Below are 20,896 nucleotides of genomic sequence, written 5' to 3' on the forward strand. Positions count from 1 at the left end.
AATAAATTGCGCGTCGAACGCTTTCGCATTATGTGCTACGCAAATGATCTGCTTGAAGTATTTTGTCGTACGCGTTGCAAAATCGACGAATTGTTTCACAGGATCATGACGAAATACGAACTCTCGCACCCCGCACCATCGGCACCTCGCGGACAAATTATTTTCTTTCGCGCACGCTTCGCAAATTTGTTGCGCCACGCAAAGAGTGGGAACGTGTTTCTTTACGTTCGACGTACCTTCGAGTGACTCGTCTTGTCGCGTTTCAAAATCATAAAATACGAATGCTACACGCTCTTTTTTGCTCGTACATGCACGATCGTTTGCCACTTTACCGCCAAATTCTGTGCTCTCTTCTGTGCTTCGCATAACTGTCATCGCTGAAGCCATTGCCGATGATGAAGACGACGGCGCGGTAGAGGAACCATTATCACGTCGAAGAGGCTGCATGTAGCACAAATGATTCTCAGGCTTTGGTGAACGGCATAATTTACAGTAAGAAACACCGCATTCGTGTCTCACGCCAAATTTAACGATGCGTCCGCATCCGTCGCAAAATCGCACGACATTGCAGATACTTTCAGACGATTTACCGTCGTACGATTTTACGTTGCGATGACGCTCGAAACACTTCTTACCGAAAAATGCCCGATTACACACGTTGCATTTTATACTTTCGGACTGCTTACACGACGGCACAGTGAAACATCGCGGGCATTTATTTGGACAGCGATGACCCGTTTTATCGTTCCGATAACCTATATTACACGGCTCGCAATAATTCCTACAACCCGCGGCGGCATTTAAATTTATAATAGGGTTATAATGGCGTAAACGCTCATAATACATTATATTTAAGCGTAACGAGGGTTCACGGTCGAGAGAAGCAAGTAGCGCGATACCGTCGTACATCGGTTTCTCACCGCGCCCGAAAGTACTGAAATTATAAATTACAATTGCAATATTATCAGCTGCGAGATATCGTTGAAAGCGCTCGATTTCCGGAATTCCACATCCCTCTTCAGTTATCGTAACACCAGCGTTCCTAGTTAATTGTAATGCGAACTCACGCTGAAGCGGGGAATGCATGTGTCTTATATTATTCCATTTTTCATGTAACGCACCCGTACGTAAGTTACCGCGCTCGCAGTAAATTCGCGCTACTACGAGAGCGCGCGGAAAACATAAATTGTCGGAATTATTTATTGTTACTATTGAGCGCTTTACAACGTCTTCGTTTGTTAATTTAACACGTCCGCGACCCGAAGGAACTGTGACATTAAAAACACGAATGTTAAAGTGTTCCGCGATATCGAGCCCCCCAGCACTCTGCGCTACTGAACTCACGAGTTTCCAGATATCATCATACGATATGTCTCTAGCTGGACGAAAGGATAATCCAGTAGGGCCCTGAGATAAATTCGGCGAATGGAAAGTCATTTCCGCATAATCTCCCGGTTCGCATAAATTTAAAGCATACGCGTGAATTTCACGAAACGCATTTTCTAATGTGTGATAAATATTCGAGCCTTCGCGTATCGGTCGTATCGCGAAACTCGCTTCTCTCCCGATTATGCCGAACCTCCTAAATTGCCGCATATTTTCCGTCAATAAATCTACATAATTAAAATTAATATCGCCGACTTCATGACGTTGATGCTCCTCTTCCACCTCCGGCTCTTCTTCACCATCTTCGGTCTCCGACGAAGGATTACAGCGTTCTTCGCCGACGACTTCCTCTTCATTCTTATCCTCATCGGTTACTTCCTCGTTATTGCAGAGTTGCGTTACTCGTTCTTCAGGAGTCGCTTCTTCATTTTGGCCCCCACCACCACCTCTCTGCACTGTCGAAACAAAAGAAAAATTTAATTATAAATAAAATAAAAATTACATCTACGTTATTTTTATTCTTTTCAAAATTTTGTATCTCACCTGGTGATGCCGTGATATCAGCTTCGCTGTCGTTTTCGGAGGACCGTGCTCTTCCTAAAATTTAATATTTTATCAATATAGAATCAATATATAAAGATTAATATTTTTATTTTATTTTTATGCGAAACTTACTCGAAGTTCCTGTTTCGAGCTCTTCTTCAGCCGGACGTTTTCGAAGCTGAGAGGGAGTCTCTCGCCCATCAGTCGCAGACGTGTTTCGATCTACAAATTATGATTTTGAAAATTTTGATTAATCGCTGTCTATCGTATTCGATTACAATACAATTGTACAATATAAATAAAAACATTTTGCTTACCGTTTAAGCGGTTTCCTCGATGGTTTGATAGCAGGAAGGCTATAAGGCCGTCTGCATCCTCCTCCTCGTGGTCAAATGCCTCGCGCATTTCTATTATTTCACCCGCGATATGCAACAACTCGGCATAATTGCCAAAATAGCCTAGTCTATATAGCACAGCGAGTATAGTATTCGAATTAGCACACGCAAATGCCCGAAAAACTGAATAATTTATTTCCGCCGATTCGTCCGATAACACTGATAAATAGCGTTCACTATTTATCGTAGGCGACAAATTCGAGCCTATAATTATGCATTTACCTAATAGCTCTTTAAGTCCAGCCATTTTTGCCACTTGCTCGCGAAATACACGATATCTCTATTTTCCACGGAACGACTCGCATTACTTTGGATGATGTCGAACTCGAAATTACCTTTTTTACTTCGGCACAGAGAATTTATTTAAACGCATATCCCCACTTTTTCCCAAAAAGGAAAAGTCTGAAAGATTTAAAATTTTTCCTTTCTAGGTAGTTAGATTAGATTAGTTCGAAGAAAACAAAAGAACGCCGACAAAAGAACGTCGACAAAAAGAATCCCTGTTTTCCAAAAAGGCGATAAAGTAGACAAAAAAAATATTTTATTTTTTATCACGTTACTATCTTATTTACTTACTTTTATTACTTTTGTTATAGCAATCCTAAAGTAAAAGCTTTGTAGCGATAAACGTTTTTAAAAATTTTCGTAGAAAAGACGGGGTTATGTCGATTAGAAAATTATTCCTTTATAAAATTTTTTACAATATAATCTCTTACAATACAATCTATAAAAATTTATTACACAGGTGATAAACATTTATTTACACTTTATAACATATTGTAAATGTATTTAGAGAAAAAAAGTTTAGAGAAAAATTTTTCTCTTGTAACGAATCTAATTTCTAGATGATTCTAGATGTTTTTTCGCGTAATTTTTAGCCAGTTGAACAAGATTGAACATGAAAAATCACGATTTTTCCTGTTATTTAATTGTCTATACAAACTTTTCCCCCCACTTTTCTTTATATTTCGATATATAAGTAGCGCGAGAAGATGTAAATCCTTCATTCGAGTTTCCCCGTACGAAGTCTTTATTTCGGCTGCGTTACAAGAATTCGGCATTGTTGCGCCTGGTGTTCTCTCAGTTTTATTCAAAAAGTAATAACAATGGCTGCCGCGAAAGAAGTTTCCAGTGATCAAAAAAATCTAACCGATTTTGTTAAATCTACGCACGTTTGTGATATTAGCAAATCGGACAACAAGTTCGACAACGATAGAAGAAACGAACAGCGATGCTTATTACTATCGACAACGTATGCCCTTAATTCATCGTGTACTAAGAAGCTACATGTGGGCTTGCAAGCAACAAACGAAGGTTATTTCGCGCCAATTGTTAAATTAACGGGTAATTATGCGGACGGAATTTGCCTCGATGCCGTCACCTGGCAACAATTTCAACTCAACATGGAGCAGATAGGACTGTACTTGAGTGAGAATCAAAAAACCAAACCAAGTCCGATTATCATCAACAATATTTCCATCGGCTTCACCACCGCTTACGGGACGCGGGCTGTGATAGTGACTTACAAGGAAAATGTGGAACAATCCGCGAGTAATGAAGAGCCGGAGGAGCAAGCGCAGCCATCCTTGAAGAAACGAAAAACGCACAGCGTCGCTATTGTGATGCAGAAAGCAACTTTTCTCGGCATGGAAAATATTACAAGATGTGTGGATGCTCGATTGTCACAGCTAGTTTCCATCACCGACGCCGTCAACACCTGCGCCAATTACTTAATGAACGAGATAGAATTAAAACTCCCAACGGCTTACATAAATCATGAAATTATAAAACTCATGGTTAGTGATAATTTTCAAGAAATTGAACGCAATGTACAAACGCAAATAAGAGATTTAACCTTTTTGGATGTATATTTCAATGTTGTATTTGAAGAATTACTTTCGCTCGGCTTTAATGAAATTGTACGTATAATTTTAAATCGTAATTGTTAATTTTATAAAAATAAAAAATAAAAAATAAAAAATTATTATCAATAAATATGAAATTTTTCCCCACCTTAAAAATCACAGACTATATTTTTCCTTTACCCCTCTCTAATATTTCCTTTACTTCTTTACTTTGCGCATAGAACATTCTATCAAAAATAATATCAAATGTTAGTTGAACGCTAAACGAGCAACTTATTTCTAACTTAAGCGTCCACAGAGCACCGCTTATAAGCTCGTAAGCAGCGGTGCTAAAAAAACGCTGAAGCGAGCGCGTCCCCGCGAATACGCTTATTAGTATCGTTCCCGCGGATACTTATCAGCTAATCGGCCGCGGTGCTTTCCGCTCGTTCACGTACCGGGAAACGCTAGCGCGAGCATGCGGCCGCCGCGGTGGGCCTTCCGGAGCGCGGATAAGCTTATTACTCTCAACATATATCTGCATATTAAACATATTCGATGCACGTATTTTTGTTATTGTTATTAAATATTCCTGATTACTTTTTTATTTATGAGAGCGCGCGTAAACGCCAAATCGTTCATTTCGCAAAATGGATGTACGGTGGAAACATCCTTGGACGTCGATCGTCTGCGGGCCTACGGGATGTGGAAAAACAATTTTCGTGAAAACGTTTCTTCGTCATTTATCCGTCATGTCGGATGTTCGATTCGAGAGAATTTTATTTTATTACGCCGAGTGGCAAGATGCGTATCAACGTTTACAATGCGACGCGAGTGAAAAAGAAGAAGAAGAAGAAGAGAAAAGAACACAAAAAACCGGTTACGATAATAATGCTATGATAAAATCGAAGAAAAATATCATCGAATTTCGCGAGGGGTTACCGCGTCCGGAAGATTATTCCAACGATGCGCTTTCGCCAAAATTAATAATAATCGACGATCTTATGAGGGAATCTTCGTCGTGCGACGCTATCGTAGATCTGTTTACCAAAGGAAGTCATCATAAAAATCTCAGTGTTATATTCATCTCGCAAAATCTCTTTCATCAAGGGCGCGGGCAGCGTGACATATCTCTCAACGCGAATTACATAGTAGTTTTCAAAAATCCACGCGATCGCGCTCAAATACGTCATCTAGCACGCCAGGTATATCCCGATCCCCTCCGATGGTGCACCACCTTGCCGTGGTGGAGGGGCTCCCCTTCCATTCCTGGAAGGGGTCTAAGAGTGCACCAACTCGATCGTCGTGTGATTGTATATTATTTTTCTTTATTTTTGGATGAATGTTTACTGGGCTGCATTGGGATATTGTGGGGGGTTATAGGGGGGTTATTGGGATTATTTTTCTGGGGGTTTGTGTGGGTTGAGGGGGGGTATGTGGGTGTGTGTGGGTATTGGGGATGGGTGGGGAGGGTAATGGGGTTTCTGTGGGAAGGGGGGGAGGGGGTGTGTATGGAAAGGGAAGGAGAGATCGAGCGAGGAGGAGAGGTAGGTAACCTCGGTAAAAAATCCCGGGCAGGTCGGGCTCGTCAGGCGCGGTGAAGCCAACCGACCTAGGTGAAGGAAAACACCGAAATTAAACCATCTTTACTTGATACAACATGGAGGGTACAAATAAAGATATACCGATTACTGCCGCAGTGGGCTTCGGACCCCACAGCGACCGGCGGGGGGGGGGATACAGTCCCGGTTCCCCCCTCGTCGTCATCACACGACGGGCCACCAGGGGTATTGCCGACGAGTGCCCCTGGCGAGTTGGCTATCGTTGAGGATAGAAGAAGGAAGGGGGTCGCACGGGGGATCGACCGACCGGGCCCGGTTTCGTCGAAATCGGGACTCCGGTCGCGCTCGGTCTCGGCCGCTAGGTCGCACCCCTATAGTAGGGACGAGGCGGGTCGAGGCAAGAGCCTCACCCGCTCGAAAGAGAGGGACGAGGACTCCTCGCGGGGGGGCAGTAGATGCGCCACCCCCGCCCCCTCCTCACGGACCTCGCTCGCGAGCGAGGACACGGAGGGATACGTGTCCCCCGAGGGGGGCGAGGAGGAGGTGAGGGAGGAGGACCTCCCCAAGAAGCGAGGTCGCGGGCGACCACCCACCACGGGTGAATATGTGGGCCTTCGCGAGAAGAAGGAAGCGGAGGCCGCCCGCCGAAAGGAGAGGGAGAAGGGGGAAAGGACCAAAAAAGCTTTAGCGAAGGACACCCCCCTCCCACCGCCCAGCAAAGAGCTTCGGCGCTATGAGACGGAGTGCGCGGGGGAGATGGAGCTGGCCCCCACCCCAGACATCGCGTCGCGCGTTCTGGAGGCGACGGGCTCCATCGAGAATATAGCCCACTTCTCCGGCAACCTGCAGGGCAGCCTCCAACGGAAGCTGTGGCGGGATGCGGTCCTGACCAGAGTGGCGATTGGCACCCTGGCGGGAAGGGCCCAGCAGGTCGAGGGGGAGGGGGAGCTGGCGGTTCTCCGTAGGGACATTAAGTCCCTCGGAGACCGCAACGCGGAGCTCGAAAAAGAGATCCGCGAGCTCCGAGGGGAGCTGGCGGCGGTGCGGGCCGCCAAGCCTTCCCTCCAGTTGACTCTCCCCGGCACGCCCGGGGGGTCCCCCCGCAAAAGGCGGGGGGCGCCCCGGGTGAAGTCGATGGAGAAGCTGGACGCCCCGGTGAGAGTGGAGCGTCCAGCGGGGAAGACGGGACCGGGGTCCCCAACGTTGGGGGGGGGAAGGGACCTACGTCCCCAACGTTTTACGGGGGGGGGGAAAGGGACTTACGTCCCCAACGTTCTTCGGGGGGGGGTAAGGGGCAGGGGCCCCCAACGTCCCCCCCGAGGGGGGGAACGGGACTGCGGTTCCCAACGTTGGCGGGTGGCCGGGGATCGGCGGTGATGAGCCCCCCCTTGGGGGGTTCCTCTGCACCGCTCCCCGTGAGCTACCCGCCGGGGATAGTCGGCGAGGGTGAACGCGCCTGGTACGCATGGTACACAGCAGATCAACACCCTCGTCGACATGCGGGCGGCGCTAGGCCGGGGCGGACCCCCTAGGGGGCCCATACCCATGGCCGGCCGCCTGCCCGGGAGGGACTTCCCGCCTCCCCCCCCTGCCGGCGCTTCGGCGCCGGGGCAGGGGAGGAAGAGGAGGAAGCGGAAGAAGTCGCGCGGCGTGGCGGGGGGCGGGGGCACGAGGCCCCCGCCACCCGCGCCTCGCGGCGCACCGGCTACCCCGGGGGGGCGGAGCAGAGCCCCGCCCCCCCTAGCGATCCCAAGCCGGTGGCTAGAGATCGGGGGTTCCCTCCCCTCCCCCCCACAGTCCCTCACCAGGACGAATCCTGGTCGAGGGTGGTGGGGAGGAGGGAGAGGACGGCTCGGGGGAGGGCCGCTCAGGCGGCCCAACCCCCGGCCGGAGGAAGAGCCGCAGGAGCGGCACCGCCCACCCAGCGCGCTGGGGGGCGGAAGCGGAAGAGGAGGCGCCAGCGAGGCGATGCCTCGAGGCGCAGGGTGCCCCGATCGGCGGCGGTCACGATAACGTGCGCCGACGGGGCATACCAGGCGACAATGGCCAGGGCCCGGAGGGAGATTGATCTCCCGAAACTGGGAATAGACTCCCTCCGGGTCCGGGAGGCGGCGACCGGGGCCATGATCGTCGAGCTGGCCGGGTCGGGCGAGAGGGAGGGGCCAACGGCGTCGCAGAGGGCGGATGCCCTCTACGCCGACCTCCGCCGGGTCTTCGCCGGCGACGAGGGGGTCCGTCTCGCCCGCCCGGTAAGGAAGGCAGAGCTCAGGCTCCGGGGCCTCGATCGGTCCATCGTGGCCGCCGACATTGCGGCGGCCATCGCCGGGCTGGGAGCCTGCGAGGCGACAGAGGTGCGGGTTGGGGACATAAAGTTCCCAACCCGCGGCCTGGGCACCGTGTGGGTGCAGTGCCCACTAAAAGCCGCCAACAAGGCGGCAGCAGCCCGGACCATCCAGGTGGGATGGTCCCGGGCTCAAGCGGAGCTGCTGGACAAGCGCCCTCTCCAATGTTACAAATGTTTGGAGAGGGGGCACGTCCAGCAGCATTGCAGCAGCCCCATCGATCGTAGGGGCTGCTGCTATAGATGCGGAGAGACCGGGCACCTGGCGCGTGACTGCGCCGGAAAGGTCAGGTGTCCGGTCTGCGCGGGGCTGGGGCGCCCGGCCGACCACAGGGTGGGGAGCGCACGATGCACCCCCCCCAAGAAGCGGCCGGGCAGGCAGCGGGAGTCCCTCCCGCCGGCGGGCGCCGCGGGGCCGTCTCGGTCGGTCAACTTGGCCGAGATCACCGCGGCGCCCGACACCCGCAAGCGCGGGGCGGAAGACGCGGGGACCCCGACAGAAGCCCCCAAGGAGAAGAGGCCCCCTAGGGCCAGGACGACAACCGCCGTCACACCCCCCGCCTCAATGACGGAGGTGGTGATGGCGGAGCCCAGGGGCACATAAATAAATGTCCCTGGGCATTTTACAGGCCAACCTGAACCATGCCCGCCGGGCGCAGGACCTCTTCCTGCATAGCCTGGCGGAGCGGGGGTTCGGGTTGGGGATCGCGGCGGAGCCCTATCGGGTTCCGGAAGCCAGTCCATGTTGGATTGGCGACCGGACGGGCTCCGTCGCGATCACTTGGAGGCACGACCCCACACTCCCGCCTTGCACACCGGTCGAGGCCGGGGCGGGAGTGGTGGTGGTCAGGTGGGGGCCCATCACTGTGTTGGGAGGGTACATCTCCCCCAACGTGGACCTCGCCCAGTTCGAGGCGTTTTTGGACGGGGTGTCGGCCTGTTTTCGCCGACAGATGCCCCGTCCAACTATCGTGGCCGGGGACTTCAACGCGAAATCGACGCGTTGGGGTTCCCGGGTCACGGACGCCAGGGGCGAGGCCCTGCAGGATTGGGCGGCGGCACTCGGCCTGTGTTTGCTTAACACGGGGTCGAGGAGCACCCTAGTGCGGCGACGGGGGGAATCGGTCCCGGACTTGACCTGGGCCACCCCCTCCGCCGCATGCAAGATCGTTAGTTGGCGGGTAGCGGAGTGCGAAACACTCTCGGAACCTCTATATAGAGGTGGTCCTGCACGCTGCCCGCCACGGGGTGCTCGGCCGCTCCCAAGGCCGGGGAGATGCCCGGCCACGGAGATGGGCCCTCACCAAGATGAGCCCGGACAGGCTGATGGCAGCCGTCCTCGCGGCGGACTGGCCGTGTCCCGGGGGGGAGGGGCGGGGGATCACCGAAGAGGTGAACTGGTTCCGGGGTGCGTTGCGAGACGCGTGTGACTTCGCGATGCCCCGGACCAGCCCCCGCCCGCGACGAGCGGCGTACTGGTGGAGCGCGGAGATCGCCGAACTTCGGCGATGCTCCGTCGCGGCCAGACGCCGCTTCACCCGGGCTCGGCGTCGGAATGACGCCGAGAGGACGGCTGAGGCGTATGAGGGGTTCCGAGCCGCAAGGAACGCCCTCAGCGCCGAGATCAGAAGGTCCAAGGCCCGAGCGTGGGACGAACTCCTACGCTCGCTGGACGCAGACCCATGGGGGCGCCCATACAAGCTTGTGATGAACAAGCTTAGATCTTGGGCGCCCCCAGTGACGGAGTCCCTGGAGCCCCAGGTCCTCGAGGACGTCTTGGGGGCCCTCTTTCCATCCGAGGGCCCCCCCTTCGACGCGGGTGGCCGCCAGGAGGAGGCGGCCATCCCGTGGTCGGAGGACCTGGAGGTGACAGAGGACGAAATGGCCGGAGTGATCCGTCGATTGAGGCTCAGGGGCAATAAGGCCCCGGGCCCCGACGGGATCCCCGGCCGGGTCTGGGTCCTAGCCTTGGACCACCTGTCCGGGCGCCTGAGGCAGTTGTTCAACAACTGCCTCAGGCAGGGTGTATTCCCCCCAGCGTGGGTGAGGGCCAGGTTGGTCCTCATCCCAAAGGGGAGCAAGCCTGGCAGCGTCCCTTCTGCCTACAGGCCGATATGCCTGTTGGACGAGGCGGGGAAGCTCTTGGAGAGAGTTTTGGCGAACCGCCTCGTCCAACACCTGTCTCGGGAGGGCGTGGGCCTCCACCAGGACCAGTATGGGTTCCGCGGGGGGCGATCGACCGTGGACGCGATCTTGCGTGTGCGGTCCCTCGCGGAATCCATGAAGAAGGGGGGCGGGGTGGTCGTTGCGGTGTCCTTGGACATCCGCAACGCGTTCAACACCCTGCCCTGGAGTAGGGGAGGCCGCCGACAACTTTGGCCTCCCCCCCTACATGGTGGAGGTCCTTAGGAGTTACTTCCGGGACAGGTGGCTGGAGTACCCGGACAACGGGGTACTCCAGTGCAGAAGGGACGTGTACTGCGGGGTTCCACAGGGGTCAGTGTTGGGCCCCACTCTGTGGAACCTCGCGTACAATAGAGTGCTGGGCATTGCTCTCCCCCCGGCTGCAGGGTCGTCTGCTACGCGGACGACACCCTGCTGTTGGCCGAGGGAAAGAGCTGGGGGGATGCGGTATACACCGCCAACGTAGGGGTAGCGTGCGCTGTCCGCGCTATCCGTGACATGGGCCTGCAGGTGGCGCCTCAAAAGACGGAGGCGCTATTCATGCACGGGGGGGGGACGTAGGACACGACCCCCCTCCGAGGCCTATGTCACGGTGGACGACATCTCCGTCCGGGTGGGAGACCATCTGAAGTACCTGGGTCTCTACCTGGACGCGGCCTGGAGCTTTGGCGAGCACTTTCGGCGCCTGGCCCCCAGGGCGGAGTCGGTGGCGATTAGCCTTGGCCGACTCCTGCCCAACCTCGGGGGCCCGGACGGCCGGGTGCGTCGCCTATATGCGAACACCGTCCGAGCGGTGGCCCTTTACGGGTCGCCAGTGTGGGCGGACGCCCTGATGGCCAATGGGCGCGGCAAGATGCTGCTGCGCCGCGTGTTTAGGAGGGTGGCCATCAGGGTTGTCCGCGGATATAGGACGGTGTCGCACACGGCGGCCACAGTATTGGCCGGGACGCCGCCCGTCGAGCTCTACGCCGAAATGTACGCATTCGTGTACAGGCGTACGCGGGAGCTCGGCGGGCTAGGCGTGACCTTGACCCCCAAGGTCAAGGCCGCCGTGAGGCTTCAGGCTAGGCGACGCGCTCTGGAGAGGTGGGACGAGCACCTCTCCGACCCCCGTGATAACACGGGGAGGCGCGTCGTCGAGGCCATCCGCCCCCACTTGGTCAAGTGGGCCACGAAGGCGGGTGGCGAGATGTCGTACCGTGCGACACAGGTATTTACGGGCCATGGTTGCTTTGTCGCGTACCTGTGTCGCATCGGGAAGGAGGACAGCGCACGCTGCCATCACTGCGGGGGGGACGAGGACACGGCGCAGCACACGCTGGAGGTGTGCCCAGCGTGGGCGGAAGAGCGCCGTGTCCTCGTCGATTTAATAGGCGATAATGACTTCTCGCTCTCGAGCATCGTGGGTGTTATGCTCGAGAGCGGGGAGTCCTGGGGGGCGGTCTCCTCCTTCTGCGAGGCAGTAATGCTGCAGAAGGAGGAGGCCGAGAGAGAGCGGGAGCGACTCCCCGGCGGACGCCGGGGAGCTCGCGACCGAGGAGTGGTGGCCGGGGGATCTGGGGGGGGGACGCGGGGAGGGCCCACAACGGGCAGGACCCGCGGACCCCCCGCACCCCCTGGTCAGGGGGGCGCGGCACGACATCGCCGCGCCCCACGGACCTCCCGGGGTGGGGCGACGGGGGCCGGGGCCATATCGGCCCCTGGTGCCCCCGGAGACCCGCCCCAGACAGGGGGGGGCGCGCGCAGGGGCAGGGGGCCGGGCCACGATCGGGTCCGGCCCCATCGAAGGCCCCCAGCGCTAGCGCAGGGCCCCGACGAAATCGGGGGGCGTCCGCTGACTCGTCGCGGACGTCACCCCCGAGGTCGGGCCCGGTGGTCGGAGCCCAGGTGGGGTACCTGGGCCCGGCCACGCCCCCCCCGGGACTCATAACGGGAGGGAGGCGGGAGGGGCGGTGGTCCCCCTCTCGCCTAGATAGGGAAGCCGATGCCCACGTCATTAATGTGGGCACTGGGGGAGGAATAACTGCTCCCCCAGCGGGCTAGGCTTGTGGGCGGGGGGCCTCCCTGAAGTAGTGCACATGCCAGTTTCCAGGGAGGCTCCCAGAAACGCCCGAGAAGACCACCCGGAGGGGTTTTAGTGGGTATTCCCCGGCCGTTTGTTTAGGCCGGGGTGAGCCCCACATAACCCCGCCTCGAACCCCATCGAGGCGGGGTATGCGTAAAAGCATTTCCCCTCCGTTACAAAAAAAAAAAAAAAAAAAAAGGTATATCCCGATGATCCAAAATTTATGGAAGAAGCCTACTATGACGCTACATCGAGACCTCACGGGTATTTATTGCTCGATTTGAAACAATCGACTCCAGACGAATATCGCTTTCGTACGTGTATTTTTCCCGACGATACGCTGCATTACGCTTACATTCCGCGCAGATCGAACAATAGAAGTGGGGACGTATAAAGGTTAAAATTCCCGTTCGCAACTTGTCAGTCGTGTAATTACAGCGTAATGGTGAAAAAAGAAGATCCCGATAAAAAGCTGACGTCATCGAATAGTGCAATAAAGCATGCTAGACGGTCTATCGGAGAGAGAAACATATGTCTTTTAAAAACATTGTGTCATTTGAAAAAAAATCAAAGAACAGCATTCTTACGTGCCGCTGACAATAAACTCATAAAGTGCATTCAAGAGTGCATTTTCAATACGTTAAAAGGTAACGTACCGCTTCGTTGTAGGGATAAAAAGCGATTAGCCAAACATAAAACGGCCCTACGGCATGTTGCGGCAAAACAAGGTAATTGGAAGACTAAAAGAAAATTGTTAGTACAACGAGGTGGATTTTTACCCTATCTTATCGGACCTATACTAGGGGCTATATTATCTCGGATTATCGGCGAATGAAAAAGAAAAATACAATCCTATACAGCCCATACATTCTAGGAAAGATAATAAAAAAAGGAAAGTGTTATCAGCTGTATTTTGAACAATGGAGAGAGCTAAGAAAATGGTTTTGATATCTACCGAAAATCTTGAGAGAATGCAGCGAATGCAACAGCAACCGGAAATGACATCTATTGCTATGACTGATAACTCGTCGAAGAAAAATACTGGAATATCAAATGCGGAAAATGTAAATAATAATAATAATTCAGTACGAACACCGGGAACAGCTTTATCGCGACTCGATGCGGAGATGTGGCGTATTCTCAACCTCACGACTCCTATCGACGATGACAAAAGATGGAAATTGTATAAGGAAGTACTCCAACGCTATCTTCACTTTGCTCGGGAAGCTAAAAAACGCTTACGCGAGGATGAGCAGGATAACGACGAGGACATTAATGACGAGCAGAACGAAGACACGAATTTGGATATCGACGATAACGAATTTATGGAAACGTCAGCTTTAATTAGCAGCGACCGCGGTGACGGGAGCGCTAGTAGTAGTAGCAGTAGTTTCGGGAAAAAACGCGCGCAATCGGCTGAAATGATCAAAAAAATACTCGGTAGTGTACCGAAATCTTATCGTGACAAAGCGCGTGCGATATTAAAATACTTGATCGATATTCCGACATCTAAGATTAGCTGGGATAGACGAGGACTCGTAACTATAGACGGCGCCGTCGTAACGGGTTCGAATATCGCGGAACTTATAAACGACGCGATACGCGAGAGAAAAACATTTAAAGCAACCGGAAGAATTCAGTTTGCACGATTACTGCACGACATAGGCACTCCTTCCAATCTCATAGGAAATAATGATTTATTATATACGTTCGTCCGATCTCATCGTATTAAAAACGTGGTTCCGCGCGGAAGTTCCACTCCGAAAACTTCGACCGAGCGTTCAAAGTCGTACAGCCGTAAGGTAGACGAAACGAGCGAAGGAGATACGCTATTTGTATCCGCCGACGAGGACGAAGACGACAAAACATTAACGAGCTACGCAGATTCTCCGACAAAGAAAAGAAAAGGATTGCTCGACTGGAGCAAACTCGAATGATGGAACTCGAAAAATTGTATTACAATCCCTCGCACTATGCCGGCTATTCGGCGACGGCCAATTTATCGCGAGCCGCTAAACCGAATTTCACATGTAACGAGGTCGTCGATTGGCTTAAATCGCAAGACGCATACACGTTACATCGTCCGGTACGTCGAAAATTTCCACGCTTACATTATAACGTGACAAATATCGATGACTTATGGGAGGCCGATTTGATTGATATTCGTAATCTCAAGAGTTATAATGACGGTTATTCATATCTATTAACGGTTATCGATGTGCTTAGTAAATTCGATTGGGTAGAGCCTTTACGCGACAAAACAGGTGCCTGCGTAGTAAAAGCCTTTCAACGCATATTCTCGAGAAACAAAGAGCGCCTACCCGTATACCTGCAGACCGACAAAGGTAAAGAATTTATTGCTCAGCAAGTACAAAATTTCTTAAAAGAAAAAGATATTCGATTTCGTGTAGCACGTAATCCTGATATTAAAGCAGCTATAGTGGAACGCTTTAATAGAACGCTCAAGGAACGGATGTGGCGATATTTTACGCACAAAAATACGCGACGCTACATCGATGTTTTGCAGGATATCGTTCGCGCTTACAATCATACTCGGCATTCCACCATCAAAATGCAACCTGCAGTTGTTACGAGGGAAAATGCTCGAAGCGCGCGTGAAAATATGAATCGTCGCTGGAACGACAACGACGATGGGGCGAAGAAAAAGAATCGCGGACAAAAGGCTAAATATAACGTGGGCGATTTCGTACGTGTCAGTAGAGCAAAAGTAGCCTTTGAGAAAGGATACGAGGCAAAGTGGAGCGAAGAAATATTTCGAATTCACCGTGTTCTCGAATGGAGAAAACCGCACGTATACGAATTAAGTGATTTAGCGGGCGAAGTTATAGACGGAATTTTTTACGAACAAGAATTAGCATCTGTTGTTAAAAACTTGCGAGAAGAAGAATTTATCGTCGAACGCGTGATAAAAAGTAGGGGGCGTGGTAACAATAAACAATTATTAGTTAGTTGGCAAGGATATCCTTCAAAATTCGATTCTTGGATACCCGCTTCGAGTTTAAAATCTTTGAATCGAAAATGAGGGAGGAAGGATTTTATATGATTCTCCCTAGTAATAGCAGTATGCGTTTTTTTCCGGAGAATAAAACCACATGCTTCACTACTGAATTGCCTCAACGTATAGACTTGCAAGGACGTTGGGAAGTAGCGCTCACGGAGATTCAATTTCCGACTAGCTTTCTTCATATACGGCCTGGAGAAGGATTCATAAGATTTATAAATATTCAAGAATTCACGATAGGCCCCCAAAAAAAGAAAATCATCGCTAAGAAATCTGAAATACCTTCGGGTATTTACTCAAGTTTGCACGATATTATAGAAGCTGTGAATTACTCTGCAAAATCCGTGGGTTCGCATATCCTTTGGCAATTTGGAGCTATTATCGGGCGCAAAGTTATTATGAAACTTTCCTGCGACATTATGAAATGTGATATGATTCATTATGTAAATTTTTCCGAAAAACTTTGCCGAATACTCGGCTTCGATACGCACAATAAGCTCAATGCTAGTGTTGTGGAGCGTTTACCGTTATGGCTTTTTAGCGAAACCGCCTTCGATAAACAGAATGGCGATGAGAAAAATGATAAAATTGAAAATAATGCCGGTACATCGGGCGTTTTACCTGCCTGGATTTATGACGATGTTGAAATTTATACATCACCATTTTACGTATTTCCGCGTGAACGAGTAATAATAGCCGGCGAACCAGCTAGTTTGTTGCGCGGTATTCCCGACAAGCTCTTTGTCTATTGCGATATTTGCGAGACCTATATTACCGGCGATGTGCAATCTCCTCTTTTGCGAATAGTCGCACTTGATGTTGGAAATGATTACGCGTTCGCGTCTACTCAAATAAAGCATTTCTCACACACTCAATACATTGCTCTGCGTCAAACGTCTTTTCGCACAATCGAGATAGATATAAGAGATCAACTAGGACAGAGTATACCATTCGAATTTGGAACGCTGACAGTGACATTGCACTTTAGACGTATCGAGTAGATAACATAATAATAATAATAATAATAATAATAATAATAATTAGAAAGCGCGATAAAAAATTAAACGTTAATGGATTATTATTCGACGTATTACGACGAGTTACAAAACGGCGGCAGTCGTGGCGGTGGAATTCCGCGAGTTTTCGTCGGATCGCCCTATCAACGAGGGCACGGTATTGGCAGTTTTCTCGGAGGACTGTTCAGACGTGTATTACCTTATTTAACCAGAGGGGTACGGACTGTGGGGAAAGAAGCTTTACGGGCCGGTGTTAATATAATCGAAGATGTTGAAAACAATATGCCGTTTAAAGTAGCGGCTAAGCACCGATTTGAAGAATCGCGCGACAATCTTAAGAGAAAAGCTAAAGAAAAAATAAGTAGTCTGATGAAGGGCTCAGGTTATAAGTCGGATGCAAAAATGCATGTAGCTCAGTTTCCTTTCGGCGGGCTCAACACGCGCATCGTTAAATCCGCGACATTACGTAGACGACACCAGGCGCGTAGGAAAAGTTCGTCAAAGCGTCAGACGCGAGGGAAAAAAAGAGCAAATACAAAAACATCGAAAAATAAGAGAAGAAAAAAGCGCACAACAGTGAAAAGACTTAAAACATCCACGAAACGACGTAAAACTGCTAGAAAGCGCACCGTATCCGACATATTTTCTTAAACGGCGTATATTCTAAACACATCTAACAGTGAGAATTACAGCGACGACAAAAAATTTGCGGTAAATAAGCATGTCCTTTCTTCACACGCATTCGAGCGAGTGTTTAAAGAGCGAACTCGATCTCTTTTCTTTACCACCCACACAAACTAGTATCGAGAGTTCGCAATGGATTCATTACAAACCCGTGACTTCGCTCTCGGACGATTCTCCGATAGAATTCGTCATTCCGGGTCACGAAGAAGAATATTTAGATCTCACGCACACCATGTTAAGTCTCCGCGTACGCGTAGAAACACCGGGCGATTCCACGGGACATACTGCGGGCGCAACCGCCGCGGCCACTATAGGCCCCGTAAATCATTTACTTCATTCCATGTTCAATCAGATCGACGTGTATTTCAACCAAAAGCTCGTGTCGCCTCCAAACAACGCTTACGCGTACCGCGCGTACATCGAGGCGTTATTAAATTATTCTTCACCCGCAAAAACTTCCCATCTAACCTCCTGTCTATGGGACGCGGATACACCCGGTCAAATGGACGAACTGATGGAATCAAAATCGCCAAATTCCGCTCTCGTGAGACGCGCGCGTTACATTCACGGCGGGCGCGCGTTAGATCTTGTGGGACATCTCCATTGCGACGTTTTCAATCAAGACAAATTTTTAATTAACGGTGTAGAAGTACGCTTGAGGCTCGTTCGTTCGAAAGATTCGTTCTGTCTTATGGACAGTAACGGTTCATCGTCGAAAATTCATATACTGGATGCGAGCTTACTCGTGAGAAGGGCGAAAATAAGCGCCGGATTATTACTCGCGCATGCTAGAATGTTGAGTAAAGTTACGGCTAAATATCCGCTCACGAGAGTCGAAGTTAAAACATTTACGATTCACAGTGGCGTTGTGGGTGAATCGTTAGATAATGTAATACTGGGTCAACTTCCGAAAAGGATAATAGTCGGCTTTGTTAATAATAAAGCGTTTAATGGCGATAGAAAATTAAATCCGTTTAATTTCAAAAATTACGGAATAAATTTCTTCTCGCTATACGTCGACGGTATGCAAATTCCTAGTAGACCGTTACAACCGGTTTTCTCACCGGAGGAATCGCTTTACGTCGAAGCTTATCAAACTCTCTTCACGGGAACGGGCATCCATTTTTTGAACGAAGGAAATTCTATAAGTAGAGACGATTATTCCAAGGGATATACGTTATTCGCTTTTGATCTCACGCCCGATCTGTCCGCTAATTACGCTGGGCATTGGAATCTCGTAAGACATGGTAGTTTGCGATTAGAAGTACGATTCGAGAAAGCTCTCACTGAGACCGTTAATTGTATTATTTACGCCGAATTCGATAATGTAATAGAAATCGACTCGTCTCGTCAAGTCATCGTCGATTTTGCCGGATAGATATTTATCACGCTCAAGTATTTGACTGTTACAACGTAATACTCGGAAAATTTCCCTCCTTTTTCTCCCCTCCACATTCGATTAAAATGCCAGCAGCATAAAATATCAAAAAATATACAATATAACAGAAAAGAATTCAGTTTCATTCGAGACACGAACGTCGACGCTTCGCGAACAGTTTAAACTATTATAACCGCGCTGTCGAGTGCTCTCCAGTCTTCACAAAATGGATATAGTCATCGACATACAAGGTTTCCGCGATGCCAATGCGAAGTTTATCCCCAAGGAAGTTGCTATTATCGCGCTTGATGCTCCATTCGTCGGACATTGGATTATGATGGCGCCGCATTCATTTGGCGATTTACCAAGAAATGTAAGACATGAAAATAACTGGCTTACACGAAATTATCACGGTATTGAATGGTTCGACGGTGAAGCTAATCCGAAATATTTTACATCGCAACTACGTGAAATAACAAGACAGGCACGACACATTTACGTCAGAGGTGCCGAAAAAGAAACCTACTTGCGGAATCTACTCTCCAGAAATATATATAATTTGGAAGATATTTCTCCCGCATTCAAAAATCTGTCAGAGGGAGAAGTGCGCGGACGATATTGTGGTTACCACGGATTTCGAAAATTTGGAATCTTTCATTGCGCATTACGCAACGTATATAAATTAAAATATTGTTTGATCGAGCGAAATAATATCGTCTACGGCAATACGAAAGTTAGTACTCAAGCTACTTGTGGTTCTCCGGATAATTGGAGTTTAAACGTCTGCGACGACGTCGACGACGACGACAACGACGACGACGACGACGACGACGAGGAAATCAGTAGCGCGTATGAGATTTCGCGCGATAGAAATGAAATAGAGAAAAAAAATCTGCAAAAATCCGAGCGATCAATAGAAAAAGAAGAAGAGAAATTTGAAAAATCTGAATTATCGTCGTCGTTGGATAGAGACAAGCTCGAAGCAACTACTAACTCCACACAAGCCGACATTGAAAACTCAGCGTTACAAGTCGGCACGTTCAAAGACGCACTACCGAAGGAGGTAAATACCGAAGTTATTGAATATATAATACCGCTCGTTCGTTCGCCTCCTTGTCAAAATAATGAACTCTCGCGAAATTCTACAAGCATTACGTCACATCAATGCCAGGCATGCGGGAGTTTATCCAGCCGACAGAGTCCCGAGGGTGTGGACGAGGTCGACAGCCATCGTCGCTAATACGGATGACCACAATCGACCTGGAGAACATTGGGTCGCCTTCTTCCTCGACGAGCATGGTACTGGCACATACTTCGACAGCTACGGAATACCACCCTTGCACCCCGGATTTCTCCTCCGACTTCGTCGAAACTCCGTCATTCATCGTTGGAATATTCAACAATTACAAGGAATTTTTTCTCAAACATGTGGACAATATAGTTGCGTATTTTTATATTATATGTGCAACGGTTATGATCTTAATCGGTTTCTTAGTCTTTTTACCGAAGATTGTGAACATAACGATCGCTTAATCGTACACTTATTTCGTAAAATTTTTCTTCGCGAAAAAAGAAACAAGTGAAACATTGTACGCTATGCGTTGCCGTGTTTAATCATGTAATTCGAATTGTAATACGTTATAGACGATGTACTCCTCTGTAATATCTTAGTTATATATAATAATAAGAATATTGATTTATGTAAAATTAATATCAATAAACGTATGATGTTTTTTTACTTAAATTGTTAAATTTTTTTCATCTACCCTCTTTCCTTTTACAGTATAATGCTCCAAACGCTTGAACTTTTTAGTACCTGTTTTTTATTATTCTTTCATTGGTTGAGGTAACGTAATTTCTTTCGGTGCGGCAAATGCGTAACCCTATAGAAACTAAGGGAATTAGTCAGCCATAAAATGAAAATAACTAAAAATGGTCAGTGCTAGAATAAGGAAACCTTTTCCCCCACTTTATTGTCCTTTTGGAAAACACTGGGGGGATTATGTATAAATTCTGATTTCCCATGAAAAATCCAACATTAGTTTTTCACCTCTTGAAATTTTTTATACGTCAAGTTAAGTGAAGTCCTAGTGCGCGAAAATGTGTGTCGCCAATATTTTAAGAAAAATCGCATTATTGTGTGCTGTTGCTCTACCGCGATTTGATATTAAAAAATATCTCGACCGCATATCAGAGGAAGACAGCGAAAGCAATTATCGCTTATTTAAAAAGGCCGCCAACAGCTGTTCAAGTGATGCATTGGCGATAATGTTTTGCTTGGGACATTTTGGCGGTGATGTCCGCCTATTAAATATAGCTGGTGAAATTATAGCATACCGACTAGCTACGGAAAAAAAGGAGGATAAAGATATCGGCTAGTATATATCCCATCTTCTAATGCATTACCATCGCCAACGCGCGTTAGGTAAATATATTTCACTTATAATAATAACAATTACAAAAAAAATGTAGTAAA

At 49.7% G+C, this 20,896-nt stretch overlaps 2 protein-coding genes across 2 annotated transcripts; both read left to right on the forward strand.

Annotated features, from left to right (window-relative positions):
- Positions 1-15,359: 15,359 nt before the first annotated feature.
- On the forward strand, positions 15,360-16,343 carry LOC138942192 (uncharacterized). Its single transcript, XM_070312234.1, has one exon. It carries the CDS (start codon positions 15,360-15,362, stop codon positions 16,341-16,343), a length of 984 nt encoding a protein of 327 aa, XP_070168335.1.
- A 736-nt stretch (positions 16,344-17,079) lies between these two features.
- On the forward strand, positions 17,080-18,420 carry LOC138942193 (uncharacterized protein F54H12.2-like). The gene has a single exon (XM_070312236.1). The coding sequence runs from the start codon at positions 17,080-17,082 to the stop codon at positions 18,418-18,420; it is 1,341 nt and encodes a 446-aa protein (XP_070168337.1).
- Positions 18,421-20,896: the final 2,476 nt, after the last annotated feature.

The sequence above is a fragment of the Polyergus mexicanus genome, unplaced genomic scaffold (genome assembly GCF_030449975.1).
Source record: "Polyergus mexicanus isolate NDT 795.1 unplaced genomic scaffold, iyPolMexi1.0 SCAF_21, whole genome shotgun sequence".
NCBI lineage: Eukaryota > Metazoa > Arthropoda > Insecta > Hymenoptera > Formicidae > Polyergus > Polyergus mexicanus.